This window comes from Nyctereutes procyonoides, unplaced genomic scaffold (assembly GCF_905146905.1).
Source record: "Nyctereutes procyonoides isolate TBG_1078 unplaced genomic scaffold, NYPRO_anot_genome, whole genome shotgun sequence".
NCBI lineage: Eukaryota > Metazoa > Chordata > Mammalia > Carnivora > Canidae > Nyctereutes > Nyctereutes procyonoides.
The window spans coordinates 38,425,479-38,450,568 of record NW_026575125.1 but is presented as its reverse complement, the minus strand read 5'-3'; the positions used below and the strand labels follow the sequence as shown (position 1 = coordinate 38,450,568).

The following is a 25,090-nucleotide window of genomic DNA, read 5'->3' as shown; positions in this document are numbered from 1 at the left end:
CCATAATTCTCCTACGTATCTATCTTTCTAAGAGATATTAAAACATAATTAAACAGTATGTGAATGATTATAGCATTATTTTTTAAAGATTTTATTTATTTATTCATGAGAGAGAGAGACAGGCAGAGGGAGAAGCAGGCTCCACACGGGGAGCCCGATGCGGGACTCGATCCCAAGACCCCAGGATCACAACCTGAGCCAAAGGCAGACACCCAACCACTGAGCCACCCAGGTGCCCCTGATTATAGCATTATTATTAATAATAGCACCAAACAGGGAATAACCCAAATGTTTGTTAACTGGTGAATGGATAAACAAAATATGGTATAGCCATTTGGTGGAAACTGTTCAGTAATAAGGAGAAACCACTGATACGTATTACAACATAGATGAACCCCAAGAACATACTAAGTGAAAGAAAGTAGATACAAAACTTTATATTGTATGGTTCCATCTATCTGAAATCCTAGAAAAGGCAAATATCTCAGAGAAAGCAGATGAGAGGTTGCTGTGACTGGCGGTGGGGGAGGGCGCTTTTGGTGACAGATACGTCCTGAACTAGGTGGTGATGATTAATTATACGACTCTGTCAATTTACAAAAAATATACAACTGTATACTTACAAGAAGTAAATTTTATGGTATATAAATTATAGTTTAATATATTAGTTTGCTAGGATAGGACTGCCATGACAAAATACTATAGACTTGGTGCTTTAAACCACAGAAGTTTATGGTCTCTCAGTTCTGGAGGTTAGAAATCCAAAATCAAGGTGCCGTCAGTGTTGGTTCCTCTTAAGGCTTTCTCTTTACCTTCAGATGACTGCACTCCCTTGCTGCCTCTTCAGTGTGATTGTCTTTTGTGCATGCCAATTTTTAAAAAACATACAATCTTAGTTATATGTAATATTTTACTTCACAAATTAGGAACTGATAATTTCCTATTTGGTTTGTTGATTTATATTTTTTGCTGATTTTTATTTTGTTCCGATTTTTGTTGTTTTGTTATTTTGTTCCAATCTGTTGAAAAATCTTCATTTATGTACTTTCTCCCTCTGAATACAGACTAGCTGCAGGTATATTGGAAACATTCATGAAATTACTTACCTCCTGCATTTTTGTATTTGCAAGATTATGCCCTATAGTAAGATCACTCTTTTGGAACACTGATGGTGGGTTATAGTCGAAAATACAACTATGTAATTTGTGTTCTTTTTTAAGAAAATTTTTTTGAAATAATTTTTGACTTAGAAGATATTACAGAAATGAAGATAATTCTTCTGTTCTCTTTTCCCAATGATAATATTTTATATAGCCATAGTACATTATCAAAACCAAGAAATTGACATTGGTATAATACTAAACTTACGGAATTATTTGAATTTCACCAGTTTTTACATGCACTCATATTTTCTTCTTTTTTTTAAAGATTTTATTTATTTATTCATGAGAGACAGAGGGAGAGAGAGAGAGAGAGAGAGGCAGAGACATAGGCAGAGGGAGAAGCAGGCTCCATGCAGGGAGCCCGATGTGGGACTTGATCCCAGAATTCCAGGATCACACCCTAAGCTAAAAGGCAGACGCTTAACTGCTGAGCCACCCAGGCGTCCCTCATATTTTCTTCCTAGTTTTTAATTCTCTGAAGTTTTATCACATGTATAGATTTGTGTAACAGCCACCATAGTCAGGATACAGAATAACTGTATTTCTTTAAGATTTGTTGTTTGAGTCTTCATTTTAATCAACTTTATTGAGGTAAACTTTAATTTTTAAAAATCAACTTATTAAGGGAAGTATAATTTATATGTGATATAATGTGCCCATTTTTAAGCGTAAAGTTCCAGGAATTCTGACAAATGTATGCAGCTGTGTAACTAGTACCCCAGATACCTTATAGAATATCTCTATAACTTCTGAGTGTTTCCTCATGCTTCCTTCCCTTGAGGCCTCATCTATTGCTCTGACTTCCATGAGCATAGATTAGTTTTGTCTGTTCTTAAACTTCATATAAATGGAGTCTTCCTGTATTTCCTCTTTGGAGTTTGACTCACTGTTTGGGATTTAAGATTTGAGGGACAGCTTTGAAAATATAATGTATGTAAACAAAGTGTTGCCAATTCATGTCATCATCCACCTTGATGATCCCTGGATGTTTGTATAATCATTTCTCATCGTCTAGATTGATGGGCCTTTATTTTTAACCATGCTGGTTTTATATTTTCAAATAAATTACTCTTCCTAACCCCCTTAAGAGGTTTTTAAACATTTTGAGGATTTAGGATTGTCCATATCCTTCTATTTATTTTAATTACACTCCTCCATTTAAATTCTTGTTCTGTCTATGAAATTCACTATGCTGTTTAGTGTGGTAATAGTTCTTTTAATAAAGAGGATTCTCCAGGGACACATGTCATTATCATAAACCTTTTATCAGAGGGTTAAGTAACTGGGGAAGCATAGTGGTTTCCAGGACATCAGAAATGGGGAGGTGGCAGGGAGGGCCTGAATGCCACATTATGCAAAAGGAGGCGGGGATGCTTATCTCCATTCTTTTTTCAATGTTGTCTGATTTGCTTTTCCTTTGTCTCCTCTCAACGTTTTTCGTTCCTTTCTCTTCCATTCTTTTGACCTTTTCTCTTTCTTTTATAGGAGTTTATCTCTTCCTTCTCATTCTTTACTTTGATTTATTTTGATTTATCTTACATTGTGAGGGTTCCACGTAACCTTCTTCCCTATCCCTACCTTGTCTTCCTCTGTTTCAGCCTTGCAATTGCTGACTTCTTCCCTTAGGAGAGTATAACCAATCACTGTTGTCATTGTCGTCATCATCCTTGTTATGCCAGGTCTCTTTCCCTCCCTTTACCCCTTGGGTTGGCCCCAGGGTGTGTATGTCACCCCAAATGGAGTGTTTGAAATGAACTCTGTGTATGGGTAATGTATCCCTTGGGAACATGGTGTTCCTGCAACCCCCCCCCCCCCGTTTTTTAAGATTTTATTTATTGATTCATAAGAGACAGAGGCAGAGGCATAGGCAGAGGGAAAAGCAGGCACTCTGTGGGGAGCCCAATGCGAGACTTGATCCCAGGACCCTGGGATCACGACCTGAGTCAAAGGCAGATGCTCAGCCACCGAGCCACCCAGGTGCCCCCTGCAACACCCCCATAATGAGAGGCTCTTTGGTGTAGTGGAGAGAGCAAGGCTTTTCAGTCAGACAGGTGAGTTTGGAACCTGGATTTATCATTCATTACCTATTTCTTCTTGGCTATGTTTTTAACCCCTCTCGGTTGCAGTTCCCTTATCTGTTAAGGAAGATTTAACAGTCTCACCTTAGAGTTGCTGTGAGCATCAGATGGACAATGCATGTCAAGTGCCCAGCTCATAGTAGACAGTCCAGAAAATTTAAGTCCCCTCCTTTGCCAAGATTTGGCTTCTTTTCTTTCCTTTCCTTAAAAAAAAAAAAAAAGAATTATTTACTTATTTATTTTAGAGACAGCATGTGCACAGAGGTGGGGAGTGAAAGGGGAGAGGGAGAGAGAATCTCAAGCAGACTCTCTGCTGAGCACGGAGTTTGATGGGGGCTTCATTTGATGAGCCTGAGATCATGACCTGAGCTGAAATCAAGAGCCGGATGTTTAACCAACTGAGCCACCCAAGCACCACTGGCTTATTTTCTTAACATGGGATAGAGGAGATGATGTTCCTAGGGGAATGGAAGCATAAACTGGAACTATGCCAGTCATCACCTGTGGTGTAGGATTCTTGCATTTTTATTTGGCACAAATTCTGGTGTATTCCAGAAGAATGAGTTTGGAGTTGCTGCCAGTGAGACCAGGGAGTTCTAAAAAGTGACAGTTAAGCTATTGGTACATTGCTCTTCTCATTTGTATCCTAGTGTTCATTTATGTTCTGGGTATTAGAATAGTTTTATTGAAATATAGAAGACTTTTTAAGAGATTTTGTCATGTCTGTTCTATTTTATCAAATTTACTTCATGGTCTTTTAGGAGAAAGGTGATAAATAACTACCTTTATTATTTATTTTTTAATTATTCAGAACTAAACCAGTCAGTAATAGACCACTACAACTGTGTTACATTATGACTATTCTGAATTTATACTCAGAGATCTTAAAACCATCATCATCTAGGTTGTAGAAACTTCATACAGTCCCTTTATTTCTCTTGCAGTCTACCCTGTTCTTTTCTAGCTTAAAATATGAAACCTGTTTTGAGTGTATGTTAATTTTTCCTCTCTCTCTCTTTCTTTCCCTCTCTCTCTCTAGTTCTACATGTTGATTTTTTTTTCATCTAGTATTTCTGGGAATTTACTTTTGCATTTGTGTTTGAGTATCAAAAAATAAAACTGTATTTTCAGTTCTGATCTAGTTGACTTTTACAGTCAGATTTATTTTTTTTATTTTTAATTTTTTAAACATATTTTTATTTATTTATTCATGAGAGACACAGAGAGAGAGAGAGAGGCAGAGACACAGGCAGAGGGAGAAGCAGGCCCCACGCAGGGAGCCCGACATGGGACTCGATCCCAGGTCTCCAGGATCACTCCCTGGGCCAAAGGCGGTGCTAAACCGCTGAGCCACCCGGGCTGCCCTACAGTCAGATTTATTAATTGAAGCTTTTGTTTCTCACCAATATGTAATGAGGATAATACTCTTTTTTTAAAAAAAGATTTTATTTATTTATTTATTTGAGACAGAGAGAGCATGTGAGTGTGAGTGGGAGGAGGGGGTACAGGGAGAGAATCTCAAGGCGACTCTGCCCGATGCAGGCCTGATTCCATGACCCCAAGATCATGACCTGAGTTGAAACCTAGAGTAGTCGGACGTTTAACTGACTGAGCCACCCAGGTTCCCTGGGATAATATTCTTAATGTGTGCTCCCAAGTTTCTCTTTTCCCCCCACACTTTGCATGCTGAACAAAACTTTGTCTTTGCTCATTCTTATTTCCCCCTTCCTCCATCCTCTGAGGAGTCTTCTGAGTTTTTCAGTTAGATTCTCAGGCTTTGGGGGATGTAAGAAAGGAAGAAGCCTGGAGTTGAAGGTGGAGGGAGAGAAATCATAGAGCTACTGGTGAGGAAGTGGGAGACTATTGATAATTACAAAAGAAGAGAAAAAAATTACAAAAGAAGAGGAAAGGCATTTTTAGGGAAATCTTAGAGGTAGAGCATAAATTGGATCACCTGCAGAATTTCTTTAGAGTTTCTTTAGAGTTCTAAGATGAGATGGACTTTCCAATAGCTAGTGTTTGCCCAGTCTTTGAATATACTACCGTGCTAAGAGTGGTGCACATTTGGCTTCTTATTTGAGTTCCATCTAAATGTTAACTCACTATGTTATGTATTTTTGTTTATGTTTAAACAAATAAGTGAATCACCATTATGCTCCCTTTGTCACTGTTGACCTAAGTCCCTTCTCGTCTCCCTCTGAAATCCTGATTCCATCAGCCTTTTTTCCAAGGCCACTGCTACTGTCTTAGTTCATGTCTCTCACCTTAGAGCATAGCCTCTCCAGTGGCATCCCTGCCTTCCAGTCTGATCCTCTTTATCCACTGCCCATGCTGCTGCAGAGTTAACTTGCCAAAATGTTTACAGTCCTTTGACCTAACTTTGTGTGACCCAGGGACCACCTGTTTTTGGCTCTTGTGCTTTGCCCATCTCCTCTCCAGTGCTCTTCCTTTCCCATTCAGCTTCCAGCCACACAGAATAACTTGTAGGACCCCATGTATGGAGCACTACCATGCTCCCATAACTTTGCACATGCTTTTCCCTCTGCAGAGAATGCCCTTACCCGCTTGTTCATATATATGGGCAGTTTTCCCATCTTTCAAACTTGAAGACCCATTTCAGATGCCACCTATACTGTGATGCCTTCCTCTTGATGCTCTCAGGTGTTTCGGCACCTCCTTCTCCTAGTGGAGCATTTTTTAAAAAATATTTTATTTATTTGTTCATGAGAGACACAGGGGGGTGGGGGGGCAGAGACACAGGTAGAGGGACAGGCAGGCTCCATGCAGGAAGCCCGACCTGGGACTTGATCCCAGGTCTCCAGGATCACGCCCTGGGCTGAAGGCGGCATTAAACCGCTGAGCCACCTGGGCTGCCCAAGTGGAGCATTTTGAAACTCCTGTTAGAATAGCCTGTTATGCTTCTCTGGGTCCTCTGCCAAGCTGGAGTGTGGTGGGGATTTTATGGCAGCTTGGGAGATAATGGTTAGTTGGTGGCCTCTGAAGCTAGGCAGTTTGAGCTCTGATCCCGGCTGTCCGTTTCTCTTACCTTGAGACCTTTGGTAAATTACTTAACATTCTGACCCTTGATTTCTGCAAAACAATAATCATGATATCACCTATTTTGTAGCTGTGTTGTGAGGGGTAAATGAGGTAGAGCGTAAAAGCATATAACCCATTGTCTGACTCATTTCAACTATTTGGCCAATGTTTTCATGTATCTTTGACTCTCTGAGTCTAGCACAGTGCCTGACACATAGCAGTGTACACCGATTGGGATTTTAAAAATATTGTTGAATCTTTCCTAATGGCTTTTAGCTTTATATCCAGTGCATTATAATTATTTGGAGATACCATACCCTATTTTGGAGTTGTTTGCATATAGTCTAATTGTCCTTACTTGACTATACAATGCTTGCAGCTGGAGAGATTATCTTTGAGTGTTGTATGCTTCACACCCAGCTTTGAATTTGGGAGGTGCTTTGTAACTGGGTTGGTCTGTACTACTTCACTGTTGATAAAGGAAACTTTCTGTACTGAATGTCCATTTTGTGGTCTCAGCTGTTGATATATTTGTGGCAGTAAATGACCAACCTTGAAACCAGGAGGGCAAAACAGTATATTGGGGAGTCCAGTTTACTGGGCAAATCCTAGAATTAGAGAATGGATTATTGTGATTGGAAGAAAATCTACAAGTCATCTTATCTAAGCATCTTCTGACTCTTTCAGGTAGAATCCAGCCCTTAAAATAGTATCTCAAAATGGTGGCATGAGGGAGTGTGTTTGCCTTGGTTCTCATATTATTCTCTCTGGAAAAAAATACATATTTGATGATACATATATTTGGTAAATTACATATATATTTTTTTTACCAAATATATTTTTTCTTTATCGCTTATATTATAGGTGTTTTTCTTTTGTATCTTTTATACTGAATATTTCAATATTCAGTTTTTTCTGTTCAGTTTATGAAACTCCATGATTCACAAAATGATTTCTGTTGGATGAGGTGTGATCCCTTCTAGTTCTAATTATTTTTTCAGGAAGTCTGATTTTAAGCAGTGGGTCTGAACCTATTCTCTTAGTAATGTCAAGTGTTTTTTTTTAATTGCCTTGCTCAATAGATTCCATAAGGATGTGAAAAGACTATTTTAGATGTGGTTTTGACAGTATTTTTAAGCTTCCAGCTTTGCATCCTACACTGATTTATATGTTATTCAGTATTTTTATACATTCATTTTCTCTCCAGAGCTCTGTTATATATACATAATTTTCTTAGTCCTTTAAATAGTGCTGTACTGTCCTGTAGTTGGCAAGTATTGATTTTCTAATTTTTTTTGCTGAAAGGTTAACTAGCAAGCAAAAGCGTTTCAGTGGTGTGCACCAGTTATATGGTTAATTAGTGATAAAGCTACCAGAAGAATGTTCTAACATTTTAGCCACATCTTTTTTCCCTTTTATATATCATAAAATCAGGTCTTAAGAAGCGGCAGACAAGTAAAAATAAATTAGATGAATGCTTACGCTGTCCATATAGGTGTGTTTCGTCTTAAACCCTAGATTTTGTAATGAAACCTGTGAGCACCAATTATAAATAGATTTATGATGATATTTTTGTAATAAATTCTTTGGAAGTCATCCCTATTTTGTATTTTTTTTGTCATCCATTTATTCAACTTACCTTTATTGACCCTCTTCTATGTTCAGCAAGCTAAATGAGATTCAGATTTGTAGAAGTTGAATTTTCTTAAAATAAGATAGGCCTATTTAAACACAGTATCCATAGGAACATAAATTTATCAAAAAAAAGTGAGAGGAAAAGGAAATTTGGAGTGAGAGTTTAACTTGAGCATTGATAATTTAGATGGACCTCTTCACCTTCACAATCCCAATTAAAATGCAAAATTTTCAAATATGGAGAAACCATCTATTGGTGCTAGAGGCCAGGGTGAGGTCCATTTTTATGCTGAGAACTTGGGTGAATCTCCACTAGGTGTAGTGCAGATGGGATCATATTGAAGGAATGTACTAAAGCCAACAACTTGAAATTTCACTTCCTAAAAAAGTGACAAGAAATGAATTGGGGGAGTGCTGTTAGGACAACCTGTAAGGGCTTCCACGTGGCTTACTTTCCCAGCTCTTGATGGCTTCTGAGCATCACGAGGAGGCCCAGGAATCGTTGCACCAAAAGAAATGCAGCAGGCCCTGCGTTGGGGCATTGCTCTGCCACCGCAGGCAGTGCATAGGGAAGACTGGCTGCATAAGCCCTGTTCCTGGAGAGTAGACGTTGGGTCAATTTAAAAAATATATGGAAAAGGGTGAAGTTCTTCCTGCAGGGAACTCTCCATGGCCCTACCCCCCTCCTCACTTCTCTTAACATGATCTATAGGACTTTTCTCTCAACCAGCCTCCCAGTGAGAAGAGGAATCAACACATCAGAATGGGTGGGGAAGGAAGGGAAAGGGAACCTCCCAACCCTATTTTGGGGAACACAGCAGCCCGGATAGACGGCTTTTTGTTCAAGGATGAACAAAGAAAGCCAACACAGGGTTTCTGAAAAGACTGCAACATAAATGGAGAGCAGAGCATTTAAGAGGCAGAGGAAGATAAATATTTTCTGTAGGAAAATGAATGCTTTCGATAACAATTTGTTCTGTGCTTTCTATTGAGTGCAAGGAAGTAACAAAATGAAGTAAGCAGTGAAAGCCAAACTCTGTGAAGTGAAAGCTGGAGGGAGAAAATAGAGCAAGAGAATAAATTTAAAATATTGCTGAACGAGACACTAGGCAGAAAAGCAAAGGGAGCTCGCTGGAGAAGGAAGAAATGTGAGGGAACTCAAAAATGCATTACATTAGTAAAGGAAACAGTGGAAGTTGGATAAAATGAGATGAATGTTGGGAAAGGCAAACCTGAGAAATTCTCTCAAAATGTGGAGCAGAAGGTCAGCTATCAGACCACCGAGATTGATAATGAAAGGCTGGACAAAGGGTGGAGCTCTCATATACAGAGTTGTTCCTCAAGAATTAGAAGCTAGATTAAAAGCAGCCAGATCACTTAAGCATATCCCAAGAAGATAATAAAAACAAAAGCAACCTTCTCGACTTCAAAAAGACACAGATCTGAAGATTGAATGCTTACCCACAGATCTGAAGATTAAATGCTTACCCGTGTACCAGAGAACATAACAAAGAAGAAACCAATAATTTGATATATTGTAGCAATTTTTTCTGTTAATTTCTAGGATAAAGCAAAGGAATTACCAAACATCCTGACCAGAAAAAGTAGTTTAACTCCCAAAGAAGAACTTGGCATCAGAATTCTCTGCATTTGATGCCAGAAGACAATAAAGCAATATCTGTAACTTTTAGGGGAGAAACGTTTGTGACCGAGAAATACTAGACTCAGCCGAGGTGTTATTCATGAGTGCAAGCAGGGGAAAGATGTTCTCAGATAGGTAATTTCTCATAAACATGCCATCTACATACTTTTCCTGAGGGAGTTGCTTGAAGATGCACTCCAGTCAACTATAAAGCAAATTAAACAGTTCAACCACAGGGAAGTCATGAAATAAAAGGATTAGTGGTGAGCAATGGAAACAACCTTATGATTATAAAATATAAAGTTCAAAACATAATGAAAACATTTTAAAGTTTATTGGAAGATAAAATAATAACAATAATGAAATGAGCTCCAAATACATTATAGGGAGAGCAAAAGGAAAAACATATTACTTTTCTCTATTTAGGTAAGTTTCAGTAGATACTAATTTTTGGCATTAATACTTCAACTGAAAATTCTTGAAAAATAGGGAATACAGTGAAAATTTTCTCCCTTAATCAAGAAAAAAAGCTTATCTTTATATATCATCTTTCCCTAGGACCTGGACATGTTTTTTCTTTCGCTTTGCTTTAAAAAAGTACATACTTTGTGTTTCTAGCTATGTTATATATATATAAAAAAATCACAAATAAAAATACATTAGAATATAAATAAACACTAGAATATAAATAAACACCAATATATTGATTGGTGGTGGGATTTTATGGTACATATACCTTCAGTAAGTATGGGCATGAAACCATATGGATTTTTTACAAATATGTATAATGTGACATATTCAGGAAAACATGACTTTTTCAAAAGTATATATATAATTTGATATAGCTATATAATCACAGTTACCTTAAGGGAAATACATTAACAAAACAGTAGGCTCTATGTAGGTAGTAGAAAAATCCTGCACTTCTTTCTGTTTCTGTTTATATATTTGTAATAGGTATTTCTACAGCAGAAAAGTAAAATTCATGAAAATAAAATTCTTTAGCTAGAACAGAGTTAATAATCTGTTTTTATAAAAATAAATTTGTGGTATCAGATACCTTGTTCTTTCTCCTTGAAAATAAAAAATAAACTAAGCATTTACCTTAAGGCATTAGGAAAAGTACAACAAAACAGACCATCCCCAAGGAATGAAGGGGAAGAAAAAAAAAAGCAGTATTTTATAAATTAGTAAACAAGAAATTTGAATAAAAAGTCTAAGAGTTACATCTTTTTTTTTTAGTTACATCTTTAAAACAGGTAACGGAATTGGTAAACTCCTATCTTGTTTGCTCAGGACAGCAAACCAAGATACATAAAATGTTAAATTGCAAATTCAGAGAAAGTAAAATTTCTATTATGCTAATTGTGAAGTGACTATCCTAGTAAATATTAACTAGCAAAACAAACTCAGGGACTACAGTACTGGACTTGGCCAAAAACTATGGGAATCAAAAAAAAAAAAAACACTATGGGAATATATCAAGAAGACTGCCAAGGAGCCACTCCAGTTGTTAAAGTGATGTCTCTAGGTATTATGGACTATTTTTTATCCCACTTTGTGCTCAAAGTCCAGAATAAGCAGGTACTAATTTTGAAGTTATATATGAATAAAGACTACCTGAAACAACCACATCTTCCTCTCTCTCTCAAGACAGAGTAGGCAGTTTGTTGTTTTCGAGCTTTCAAGGTAGAAAGAGCTGCCCTTCTAAAATTTAAGAGAAGCAAAATATTGGCATGCAGTAAGAGGAGTGGAGTGCCAAGGTTCAGGGAGCTTGTTAATGGGCCCGAGAAGCCTTGTGACTCTGGGATGACCAATGGCCCAGGGACCACTAACTGGCAAATTGAATTTCTAGATCACCGGTTGCCTTCATGGCTCTCTGAAGCCTCTAGAATGTGAGAGTAGATGCACCAATTTTGAAGTGCCATGCAAACAGATTAATTCTAATCATTCTTTGAGGTTCAGTCGAATATCTATCACTAGAAAGCTATATACAGAGTGCTCCAAATTTTGCACATCTCCATCGCAAGGTTTTATTCGTTGGTTTTGTTTTTATGAGTAACTTGAAGAGATGAAGTGTTCTTTACTACATTTATGAAACTAGTAGAGGAAGAGGACAATTTTTGATTTAGGCCACTCTGTATATACTACATTGCTCACTCTCATTTCTGATGAAATAAAGCTGAATTATGGCAAGGAGCTCTCTTTTGTGTCAAGAAACACTGCAGAATATAGTCCATGCATTTGCCATAAAAATGTAGCAAGAGGAACAGTATGAAAACTATTTTCTCTGTATACAAAGGAGATTATTTCTTTTTTGGAGAGCAAAATTAATTACCATACACACACACACACACACACACACACACACTCTCTTTACCTTGTGTAATGTGTACTTACAGATGCAATTGTTTGTTCACACCTGTTTTTAAAATGCCCACTTGGTAACGTTGCTTTGTTAGGACCAGATAAAGGACATTTTGTTCTCCTTGGATCTTATGTAGTGGGAAAGGTAAATGAAAGAGGGTGTGGGAATGTGAGGAGTAGAGGTGGTACACAATGTGACTAGGGGACAACAGTGGAAGTGTGACTTGAGGTCATGTTTCCCAAGCTCGAGTTTCTCCAGTTGTTGAATTGTACCTCAAATTAATCAAATGAAGTAACTTTGAGAAACACCCTTTTGGGGATCTGTGGCTCACATTAGCATATCAAAGGGCATGTGAGATCCCCCAAATTAAAAAACAATCTGTGGAACGTTGTAGAACTCAGTTTTTCCCAAAACGTGTCCTCAGAACCTTCTTTTTCTGCAGTCCTTTATAAAAAGGTCAGGGCTCCTGGGGGTTGAGGGACACACTCTGAACATTTTTGTACAGTGTACATTAAGTGGGAAACAGAAAAACCTTCTTAAAACATTGGCTTCACTTTTGAAGGTTTTCTGTCCTGAAAATTTAATCAACTTGCATCTTTCCTATTGCACCAGTGTGTCAGTTGGATCAATTGCAACAGTGCATCAAGTGTATCAATCACATTGCACTTTTTTGGTCCTACTAAAGCAAAGTGAAACACTTAAAGCTTTCTTAAGGCTTCCTTCTCCAAAATGGATCCCTAGCAGAGGGGGAAAAAAAAATCTATGACTTACTCAGTATTATTTACAAGAAATCTAAACTGTCAAGTTCCTGGGAGGACTTGACCTTATTTCTTTATTTCTCTTACTATGGAGAACATCTAAACAGCAGAATATAGCTGCCTTTTAATCCTTGCTTTTCAAGTTAAGGGGCACTAGAAATCTGATGGTTTCTCTCTTCTCTCCCTAAAATCTGTCCCCTTGCCCAAATATTGTCACTAACTCCCAAGTGTCAGTGAAGTACATTGTTCACTCGTATGATATATAACTCAAGAAATCTTTGCAAAGTGCCTGCGCTGTCCCAGGCAGCATTCTAACACTGGGTGTATGTACAGGGTGTATGTTCATAGGGGATGAACAGAACTGACAAGCTTATAAACCTAGTGGGGAAAATAACCAATGGACACATAGTAAAAACACAATTGTAGTCAGTGCTGAGCACTATGACTAAATCAAAACAATAAGCTCTAAGGAGTTTTTTCTTCTCAGGTGAAATGAGCACTGTGCATGTGGTAGTCAGGGAGGCTTCCTTGTGGAGGAGACTTTTGAGCTGAGAACCACATGGTGAAGAGCCAGCTGCTTTTTCTGGATCTAGATAAACAGGCACCTAGGAAACGAGAAGTCTGGACTATGCCGGGCCTATTTTCATCAATTTAGTTTTCAAGAATAAAAGAGATTTTTCCATTTTAAAAAATGGCACTTATTATCCAATAATGAAACTCCTGGATTTATGTGTGGGCTTTGGCTGGCAAAGTTAAATTTCGGAACTCAAATATTTTCTTTAAAATGTGAGTTCCTTTTAATCTTGCAGGGAGGGTGGCTGTTTGCCAGGTAGGCACCTGAAGCTTTTCTCTGTTTCTGCCCTTTAGGGGAGCAGTATTTCTAAGTGGTATACAGTTGGGCCTTGTTAAGAGTCCGAGCAATCTGAATAACAGCTGCTGTTAATATACTGGTTATGTGAGAGGCTTGGAATTATATAAGCTTGGGGAGTTCAGTTCAGATTTGAAACTCATCTCAGCACTGTTCTCAAGATCCAGTTGATCTGGCTCCCATCACTTTAAGCTCCTCTACGGAAATGTCCCCACCCTCCAGCCCGTTCTGAATATTAACAGACCAACTTTTACTGAAATCGATTTCCTTTGAGATGAAATGCTAGTGTTGCTTTATCTTTAGCAATTAGAAATCACAAGTTGCACAGTCACTGAATTATGAATTTAACAACAAACCGTATGGATCATAGAATTCCTATAATATCAAATACGTTTTGGGAATCAACAGAACAAATTACCTAACTCACTTTGAAAATTCAACATTCCTCTTCATTTGTTTTTTTAAAGATAAGTAGGAGGGGGACTTTATGCACCAACTGCTCAAAAACCCAGGCTGCAGAGAACAGGGGTGTGGAATAGCCAGCTCATTGACCCTATGGAACTCTTTCTTCTTTACTGATTACCCCGGCACAATTTGGCTGGGAGGAAAAACCCTGATAATGTTGGGGGCAGTTCCCATTCTTTTGCACCGCACCCTACCAGCCAGAAGCAGAAGTCTTAGGAAGAGGTTTTGGGGAAGACATCTTGTGGTGGTCTCTTTGGTTCTGGTGGACTGGCTAAACACTGCCTTGACCTTGGGACACAGGGAGAGTTCAAACCAAGTCTGCTGTCAGGCCGCTGGTCTCCCTTTTCTGGAAGACTCCTGATGATGCCCTCTTTGCTTAAAGATTGTAGAGGTGGCTAGTGTTCTCACGCAGGATGGCCAAGGTGTGAGAGAGCGGCTGACCTTTGATCCTGGCGATCTCTCGAACTGTATGCAGGGCCAGGCCTGGGTGGGCAAACTGGCAAAGGCTTTTCGGAACTCCACGAGGCAGGAAGTAGGGAGCATCCGTTTCCACAACGATTCTCTCCAAGGGGATCATTCTCAGAGTTTTGCGGGTCTCCCAGGCGGAAGGATATGTCAGGACTGCTGTGAACCCCACGGACATGTTGGGGAAGTACTCCAGGAGGGGCCTGATGACTGGGTAAGTGCCCATGAAGCAATGCCTGTGGATCTTGTAGTCAGGGGGCACCCTTCTTTTCATGATGTCCAGCAGATCTTCGTCAGCTTCTCGGCAGTGGATCACCAGGGGCTTCTTTAGAGATACGGCCAGCTGCAGCTGTCTCTCGAATACCTTGTGCTGCTGTGGCACAGGTGTGGTGCACTTGTAGGAGTAATCCAGGCCCATTTCTCCAAACGCTATGGCCTTGGGGTGCCGCAGGGCTTGCAAGAGCTTGCTTTCTTGACTGTCATTGTAGTAGCGTGCAAAATGGGGGTGACAGCCAAACGCCCCCCAAACCAGATCATCTTTCAGCAGCTCCTCCCACAGGCCATCCCTTAGTGTATGAGGATTGCAGAAATCAGAGATGCAGCCCTGAAATTCCTTAGGGAAGGAACAGTTATACATTTCTGTGAACTTGCTAAAGGTCCCTTTGAAGGACAGCTTGGAGTAGAGAATGTCCAAGTGACAATGGGTATCAATGAAACCCTGCTCTTGGCGCTCCCAGTGGTCCCTTGGCAGGAAACTAGGTGCATGCTCTCCAAAAGGATATGATGGTATCTCCTCCTGGACTGCTCTCTCCTCCTCCATTTCTAGATTTCTGGAGACATGAAATGGATGGTAATTCTGGGATTGATCTTCCTCTGATGCCTTCCAGTCTCTGGACCAGTTTTGGAAGTGCACTTCTGGGTTGGAGGAAGAATCACTGAAGAAGCTCCAGCTGTTCCTTGTGGCCTGGGATGCGCTGCTGCAGCAGCTGCCCATGGACAGATAGTGAGAAGGCTGGGGATTGCTTGCCCAGTGGCTGCTATAGACTTGCTGGGGACCCTGGTACAGAGGAGGCTGGTCTATGGCACAGTCAGCACTGAAGAGTAAAGGCTTTGAACCTCTTGAGAGACCCGGTGGCATTGGTGTGTCCCGAGGGAATCTGAGTGCAGAGAACTCTTCCACTGTAGACCAGTGACTTCCTGGAAAGGGGTGCTCGGCCATGGCTTCCCTTTCTTGATACTTTGGTAGGATTTCTACATGAGGGTCACGATTGTCTAGAAATTTCAGGACCGGAGAGTCTTTTTCAAAAATGATGACACTTTCATCATCCAGTGGCTTCATAAAGGCTTTCTCATGAGGCTCAATAATCACTCTCCTTTCACCAAAAGTGTTGACCTCTATTGCCATCGTTTCCTTCTCCACTCTAGGCTCTGGGGCTGAGGGTTGATTTAGGTGCGGTGCAGAGAAGGTGACAAACCTGGCAGGTCTTGGTCCAGGGATGGGATGCTCTCTCACGATGGGTTTTACAGTAGTGGCCACCTCCTCTTTTGGCATCAGTTTCCCCAGGATGCCCTGGATACCCTTCACGTAGATGGTCGAGGAGCTCTGGTCGTGAAGTGTAGCACTGTTTCTGTTGACCATATGTGGTTCCCCAGCTTTATCATCCTGACCCTCAGCTGGGTCGGGTAATTCAGAGTGTGTGGGATTACGGGAACCAGGCTTGGGATTGATCCTAAAGTGGTAGGCATCCTCTAAAGAAGCCATTTTCCTTTAGAGAGGGGTTGGCTGAGCACAGAGGAATTGGTGCTAAAGGGATTCCACCGATGAGAGAAGCCCCGAGCGCTCCCCCCGAATCAGGTAGTCTTTAGAGGCTCCACCCACACCTAGGTCCTTAAAAATGGGGTGGTGGGGGCCGGGGGAGGAATTTCCCTGGCAGGCTGCACCCCTGTAGCCTCGTGTGAAGGCCGCAGATCCTTTTTCTGTGTTCGCAGGTGGCTGGGGACGGTGGCCTCTCTTGCACGTGATACAGAGTTATAAGGTGGCCAGTTGGAGGGGGCACGTCATTGGGCTCCCAGAGGCATCCACTTTGACCGTGGGACCCTACCTGAGTGCTCCTCTTAGCAATACTTAGTCTTGGGCCGCTCTGGCATCTTATAGGCCTCGTTGCAGCCTTTCAACTGCCCATAACCGTTCTCAGTGTTCCAGAGATGTCAAAGTTCTGCTACCGAGTGTGAGAGTCCAAAGAGCTTTGGAAAAATCGCAAGGATCCCAGATTCCTGAAAGGCTTGGTCTGGTATCCACAACCACAACCACACGTTGTGGTTCCGAGATTGCTAAGCACTTTCTTATTTGGGGAGAGCTACTTCCGGGGGACATCAAAGCACTTCCGGGGCCACAGGGCTCTTCCATTTGGTTTGGAATACAAGGCCCTTCAGGGACGTCATAGGTTTGAAAAGACTTGAAGGTGCTTCAGGGACCGCACGTAGGGTTTTGTGAGCTGGGCTCTGAGCCTAGAAAGGTACAGCTAGAGTCCAACACACACTGGCAAGGAAGGAGAGGCTCACCTCACCCACTGCTCTTGCCCACCGGAATTCCTCACACCCCCCTTCAACAGGGGCAGTCTTCGCTCCCCTATCTTGGGTAAGTTAGCCCCCGCCCCCACTTGCCACGTCTGCCTTGCTTCCACGTGGCTCAGAGGCGCGAGAGTGCCCCACATATGTGGCCCAGCCAGGCTTCTGTAGGAGTTGCCATCCTCGGTTGCTGTTTGTCCCCTCCCCCATTCTTTTAAAAAAAACATGGTTTTAAAAACATCTTTTAAATATACATGCTTTTAAAAAACATAGTTATAATTATAGTATATTACCATTTTCAGTTCTGTGTTTTTTTCCCTGCTCAACATTTCTGCGTATCCTAAGTATTTTTCTTACTGCTATATAGTTTTCGAAAACATCATACTAGTGCCTTCATAATATTCCACAGAGTACATAGATGTGCCATAATTCACCAAACCCTTCCCTTTCTGTTAACTTTTTAGATTCCCTCTAGTTTTTTTCTACTAAAAAAAAGAAAAAAAAAAACGCTGCAAAGAACATCTCTGCACATATGTTTCTCCATATTTTGGTTTGTTTCTTTGGGCTACATGCCCAGAAATGGAGTTCCTGAGAAGAAGTATCGGAATTTAAAAATGGCTCCTCATAGCACCAGATTGCCCTAGAAGAACTGTAGTAGTTTAAAATCCCATGCATGATGAATAATCCCACCAGGCCCATTTTATAGGAGAAACAAAACCGCTGCCTCTTACTTTAATTTGCTCTTATCTGATACATTCTTAGAACAAACATTTTTCTTCTTTTTATTGACCCTTTGGTGAATTTTAAGCCCTTTTTTCATCTATTTTTTTAGGGTCTTTTAAAAGTTAATTAAATATGTTTTTATAAAATAGACTCACGTTAAAGTTTTTTGTTAGTACATTTATTTTTATTTAGATTTTATTCTTTTGAAGTTATAACTTGTTTTTTTCATTTTTTTTATTTTTTATTTTTTTATTTTTTTATTTTTATTTATGACAGGCACACAGTGAGAGAGAGAGAGGCAGAGACACAGGCAGAGGGAGAAGCAGGCTCCATGCACCGGGAGCCCGACGTGGGACTCGATCCCGGGTCTCCAGGATCGCGCCCCGGGCCAAAGGCAGGCGCCAAACCGCTGCGCCACCCAGGGATCCCTATAACTTGTTTTTATACTCAAACCTTATTTTTTTTTTCACAATTTTCTTTTACTCCTAAGCTTGGAATGGTCATCCTCCCTTTCAGGGCTTTGAGATACACACACACACACACACACACACATACACACTTGGGGAGTGGGCAAAGGGCTTGATTTGTTACATTTAAACTGATAATCCATCTGGCATATATTTTGGGTTATAATTTATTTTACATTGGGAAGTACTTGATGCTATTCCAAATTAGTACTTTTTTCATTTATTGATAGGTGGTTCCTTTTTCATGTGTTAAAGTCCTATTAAGTCTATTTCCAGACCATTTTTCTTTTTCACAGACTAGTATGTTTTTTGTTACTGTGGTGGTATAGTATTTTAATAATTGAAGCATTAAATTATACTAAGATATAAAGTCTGGGAGAACTAGGTCCCTTCCATTACCATTAATTTTTATAATTTTCTTTAATAGGCAGATTTGTTTATAGCATCAGGTAGACCTAGAATTTTTTTCAAATTCCTCCAGAACACCAGTGAACTTGAAATATGTTATTTTAGTCTGCTTATCTGGAATATATTCCACCCATTCATCAAGTTCGGCTGTATTTTCGAGTGTTTTTAGACTATTATCTGGGTCACAGAGTTTTCATTAAAACTACTTTTGGGTGTTTTGTTAGTTTTTGTTTCATTGTGAACATTCTTTTTCTCCTACCATATTTTCAGCTGGTTATTGCTAGTACATGATAATATTTTTTATTACTTTTTTCTTTTTTAAATTTAAGTGAAGCAGGGCTTGAACTCACTGCCCTAAGATCAAGACCTGAGCTGAGATCAAGAGTCAGTCACTTAACTGTTAAGTGACAGACTTAAGATATTTTTTATTCAATTTGTGGTTATGCTGAAATCTTTTTTTTAAAAGATAGATTTATTCATTCATTCATTCATTCATTCATTCATGAGAGACAGAGAAAGCGAGGCAGGCAGAGACACAGGCAGAGGGAGAAGCAGGCTCCATGCAGGGAGCCCAGTGTGGGACTCAATCTCGAGGACCGTGGGATCACGCCCTGAGCCAAAGGCAGACGCTCAACCACTGAGCCACTGAGGCGTCCCATTTGTGGTTATGCTGAAATCTTTTATTTATTCTTAGTTACTCAGCCTTTGCTTATGCCAATATTTTATCAGCTTATAATACTTTTGTCTTTTTCTTGCTGATGTTTTTATTTCATACCTTTTTTTTAAAAAGTATTTTTTTATTCATGAGAGACAGAGAGGCAGAGACATAGGCAGAGGGAGAAGCAGGATCCACGCAGAGACCAGTATGGGCCTCAATCCAGGGACCCCAGGATCACCCCCTGGGCCAAAGGCAGGCACTAGACCACTGAGCCACTCAGGTGTCCCTATTTCATACCTTTTTACATTGTCCAGAACTCCTCAAAACAATACTAAATAATGTTGCCAGTAGGGGCATTTTTGTTACATTCCTGTTTGTAGTAGATGCATAGTTTAGCTAACTATAATGCTGCATATTTAGGCTATTGTTTTTGTTTTTAGTAAAGATTTTATTTGTGTGTGTGTGTGTGAGTGGGAGAGAGAGAGAGAGAGAGAGAGAGAGAGAGGGAGCACAAGCAGGGGGAGCAGCAGGCAGAGGCAGAGGGAGAGGGGGGAGCAGAGAATGGATCCCAGGACCCTGGGATCATGACTTGAGCCAAAGGCAGATGCTTAATCCACTGACCCACCCAGCCACCCCTAGGTTTTAAAGCAGATGCTTTTCAATCTTGTTTAAGGACTTACTCTTGTCTTTTAAAATGTATGTGGTAGGAAACAGTCTGAGATCATTACAGTTTTGCTCTTATTTCCTAATCTGGAAACATCTTCGCATCTGTGAAGAAAATGCTGTGCTTTATGCAGATGGCTGCTGAATTCTGTTTGCTTGTATTTTAAATCATAAGTAGTGAAATTGTCAGGAGCAGTTCTCAACCTTGGCTTGCACACTCCTGTCACCTGGAGAGCTTAAAAAATCAGTAATGCGCAGTCCTACTCTGAAAGATTTTGATTTCCTTGTGTGTGGTATATGTACGTGGGTGTGGATGTGGCCCAAGCAACAGGAGTTTAAAAAGCTCTACAGGTGATTCTCATGTGCAGCTGGGGTTTGGACTACAGCTCCATCGTTGACTTTTTAATGGTATGTTTATCAGACATTGGAATTCACTTCGTGGCTTTCCATCTGTTTTGGTATCCAGGGGAGTTATGTAATGGGGCAGTTTTCTTTTCCTTGAAAGTTTGAAAGAATCCGTTAGTAAATCATCCTGGTTGGAGCTTTTTGTTGAGACAATTCTTTGGTAATTTTTTCTGCTTCTTACTTGGTTATAGTTCATTTGTTGCATTTTGAGAATTCACAGTTCTTACAAAAATCACTTATTAATTGTTTAAAATTTTCATAAAAGATTGTATGCTATATTAAGATGATTTATATCTTATGATTTATTACATTTTTATGTCCCGCAGTATCTCATTTCTGACTTTATACTTTTTTATTATCTTTGCTAGAATTTTATGTTTTATTTATTAAACTCTTGGACCTATTTATTGCAGTTGATTCTTTTTCCTTTCAAATTCTTATATTTAGGCTCTTATCATTATTGCTTCCTTCGTGTTTTCCTAATAACAGATTTTTACACTTCCAAAAATTTTTGCTCAATTTATTGCTCACTGAGTCAAAACTTTTGACTACAGACTTTCAGAATTACCTGGGGAGCTTTTAAAAAATACTAATGCCCCTCTTACCTGATGTGATGTGGTGCAAAAAAGATATATTTTTAAAATATTTTATTATTTATTCATGAGAGAGAGGCAGAGACATAGGCAGAGGGAGAAGCAGGCTCCATGCAGGAAACCCAGTGTGGGACTCGATCCCGATCCCGGGACTCCAGGATCACACCCTGAGCCTAAGGCAGATGCCCAACTGCTGAGCCACCCAGGCATCCCCCCAAAAAAGAATTTTATTAAAGCACCAGGACAGGACCCATGGGCTGGAAGAACTGCACTGGGATGGTGAGGAGCAATCAATTATATGCTTTGAAGTTGGGAGGGGCAGAAGCAAAGGATGTTTCTGAGAGGATTTTTTTTTTTTTGAGATTTTATGTATTCACGAGAGACACACAGAGAGAGGCAGAGACATAGGCAGAGGGAGACGCAGGCTCCATGCGGAGAGCCGATGCAGGCCCAGGACCCCGGGATCACGCCCTGAGCCAAAGGAAGCCCCTCAACCACTGAGCCACCCCAGGCGTCCTTGAGAGGATTTTCACGTGTTAGAAGAAGACTTCTAGGATCCTGGAGGTCTGGCTCTTGTCAGGCTAAGGTTGCTTTTTGCCTGTAGCAAAGCATTACCATTAAGGCAGTGAGTTCCTGGAGGAATGTCACACTCTGCCTGTCTCAGATATTTTTCAATAGGCTGCAAATTGTAAGGAACCTTAATTTTATCTACGTTTCTTTTGCCTGTGTTCTCATCATTACCTGCCCCCAAGATTCTGATTTAAGTTATTTAGGCTTGGGTCTGCTTTATTGATGTTTATTTGAGAAAGAGAGAGCGAGAGAGCCTGAGCTTGAGCACAAAAGGGCAAGTGGCAGGGGGAGAGGGAGAAGCAGACTCCCCCCTCACCAGGGAGCTGCATGTGGGATCCTGGGATCGTGACCTGAACCGAAGGCAGATGCTTAACTGGCTGAGCCACCCAGGCACCCTGGTTTTTTCTTTCTTTCTTTTTTTTTTTTTAAATTTCATAATGTAGAGCTGAGGCTGAGAATAGCTGAGTTAGAACATTGAACTGAGTAAACTCTCTTTAACTCTAAATTCTTGTATGTAATAATCTAAACCCAGTAATTCACCCAAGATTACAGATTTGCCTAAATTTTATAGGCTTGCATGTTTTTTTTAGATTTTATTAGATTCTATAGGTACTTTTTGCATTTTAAAATTTACTTTTAGCACAATAATTATTACGAGTGAGGATTTTTGTTTTGAGTTACATAATACATTTCTTGTATTGGTGATTAATGACTAGAATTTATGTAATTTCTATATTTTCAACTTATTAAAATTTTTCATAAATTAGCCTATGTCAGGGAGGAAAAAAATCACTTTCCCTTTGCCCTTCTAGGTGCTTGGCTTAGATGCCCCTATAATACAACACAGAATAACAAAAAACCAAACAAGTTTAGTAGCATGTATACCTCCTGTATATGTGGGGGAGACCCAGGAAAACTGAGTAACTCCCACAAATGGCCCACGCCAGCCCCTTAAATACCATCTCCAGCTAAAGACAAAAGACCATGTTGAAGGTGGGGAACCTGTTCTGGGGAGTTATCGGGCAAATGCACAGTAAACAAGGGTAGGGTTGTTACGCAGATTTAAGTCCCTGCCTTCTCCACTGATCAGTTTCTAGAGATGTTTGCTCCTCTCCTTCCTGCTACAGGGAAGCAGACACCCTTATACATATAAATGTCTCTTACAAAAGGGTCACTTTACTTGAATTTCAGAGCTTCTCTCCAGTCTGCTGTTTCTTAAAAAGAACCAGTTAAAGAGAATTCTTGGCCAAAGAATCGCATTTTGGGGTGTCCTACTCTGCTCCATTGTATGTGTGATAAATGTCTCTAAAATATCCCATTGTCATGTCTAAGTGAGCCATCCTTAATATGCAATACCAATCTTTTATGGTTTATTTTCTAAGAATTCTAAGACTCTGTAATCATAAAAGAAATCACTGGCTTAATCACAGCTTTTTCAGGAAGAATAAACAACGCCACATGAAATGCACAAAATTTGTGTTGTCTACTAACCTATAACAGCTTGCGTTTATCCTTACTGTTACACACCTTCTTCTTTAGGACTCCATGATTTGTCTGAGCCGTTTTCATCAAATAGAACCTAAGCATTTTCAACTTAGATTAGTGATGCTGGTCTCTTTATAGACTGTTGAGCCTTATCGAACATTACTGGTGTTTCATCTCTTTGCTGACAGCTTCTCTAGAAAGTCAGCTGTAAATTTTTGACACTTAGATGCTGAGTTTCTGAGTAATATAGACTTTATGACTCAAGCATTGGTCACACCTACCTCACCATTTTTAAAAATTCTCTGATTTATTCAGAGACTCGGCTCTGGCTTTTGCCTCAGGATTGCAATGCCTAGCCTGCGACGGACAATCTTCCATGCACAATTATTTTTGTGTCAGTGCTGCATCAGACAATAATCATTTTGAAAACAATTTAAGTGGAAATTAGGAACCCAAATCAATGTTCAAACCCAGCTATTTGGGATATGCAGTGCAAAGTGAATAGCTCAATTGACACGAAAATAGGATTAACTCCTTCTGCACCAGGCAGAATTCACACTATACATCCTTTAAACTAGGTGCCCACCCCTCTGAAACACACTCCTGACTGCTTTGAGTTTCTTTTGCCTTTAATTGTAAGAAGATCCTGATTTCAGAAACCTTAACGTTTAAGATTTTCCCTTTATAATGAAGAAATACCCTGTATCTATTATTTAAGACTAATTGATTTCAGATTTTATATCCTCTAGGCTGGCATCAAAAATTCAAATTGCCTTGGGGGATCAGGCGGGTAACCTTGTATCATACAGTGGGGCTTGCAGAAGCCCTTGGGGAACTGAAGATCACATGCCCTGCCAAATGATATTTACATTCCATTTTCAAGAAAATTACAGCCAATTACATCCTCTAGGACCTTATTTATCTAATCTCTGCTTGACATCATAAATTATGATGAAGCCCTGTATCATAATTATGTTTCTATAAATTGTTATTTCTAGCAGTTTTTATTTTAGCTCCTTCCCTCTGGAGTCTCTGGTACCTCAAGTTCCTCTGTGATTAGGCGTTTTATCTTTGTGAGATCACTTTTAAGCTGTTTGATGTCTCTTCACTGCTATTCCACTTTGCTGCATTTTACAGTTTTTTCCTCTCTTCCTTTTCTGTCTTTCAGTATCACTCTGACATGCTCTCCACCTTTTGTAGGGAAGGAAAATTCATATTCCCGCTACCTTTCAGGTTCTCAGCTGAGACACCCTTGTAATAAAGAGACAGATTAAAGGAGAAAAACAAACAAAAGCTTAATTAAACATGCACATGGGGGAGAACCAGGAAGACTGAGTAACTCCCCAGATGGCCCAAGCCACCACCCTAAATCCAAAAATAAAGAGAAAAGGTGTTGGGGGTTGGGGGAATCAGTTGCAGGAGGTTACCGGGAAAGGTATAATAAAGAAGAGTAAAGTGGTTATGCAGATTTTTAAAAAAGATTTATTTTATTTTAAATTTATTTTTATTTTTTAAAAAGATTTTATTTATTCATGAGAGAGAGAGAGAGAGACACCTAGGCAGAGGGAGAAGCAGGCTCCGTGGAGGGAGCCCAACGTGGGATTTGATCCTGGGTCTCCAGGATCACGCCCCGGGCTGAAGGTGGCACCAAACCGCTGGGCCACCGGGGCTGCCCTGTTTTTTTTTTTTTTTTTTTTTTTTTTAAGATTTTATTTATTTATTCATGAGAGAGAGAGACACATAGGCAGAGGGAGAAGCAGGCTCCATGCTGGGAGCCTGATGTGGGACTCTATCCCGGGACTCCAGGATCATGCCCTGGGCTGAAGGCAGGCACTAAACCGCTGAGCCACCCAGGGATTCCCCCATTAGCTATTTGAAAGTGTGCAATTTAGTGCCATCTAGTATGGCCACAGTGTTGTGTAACCATCACTTCTAACCAGTTGCAAGACATTTTCATCACCCTAGAAGGAAACCCTATACCCATCCAACAGCATCTTACTGGAAATGTTCACTCAACACAAATAGGACAGCAATTCTAGAAGTGGTTTACCCTATAACTGGAGGCAGGC

General features: G+C 40.1%; 2 protein-coding genes across 2 annotated transcripts in view; one reads left to right on the top strand and one right to left on the bottom strand.

Annotated features, from left to right (window-relative positions):
- EFHC2 (EF-hand domain containing 2) overlaps positions 1 to 25,090 on the top strand; it is a 194,073-nt gene that overhangs the window by 44,550 nt on the left and 124,433 nt on the right. The gene's annotated exons all lie outside the window — the stretch shown is intronic.
- LOC129517617 (putative deoxyribonuclease TATDN2) lies at positions 14,393 to 16,243 on the bottom strand. The gene has a single exon (XM_055337546.1). The coding sequence runs from the start codon at positions 16,241 to 16,243 to the stop codon at positions 14,393 to 14,395; it is 1,851 nt and encodes a 616-aa protein (XP_055193521.1).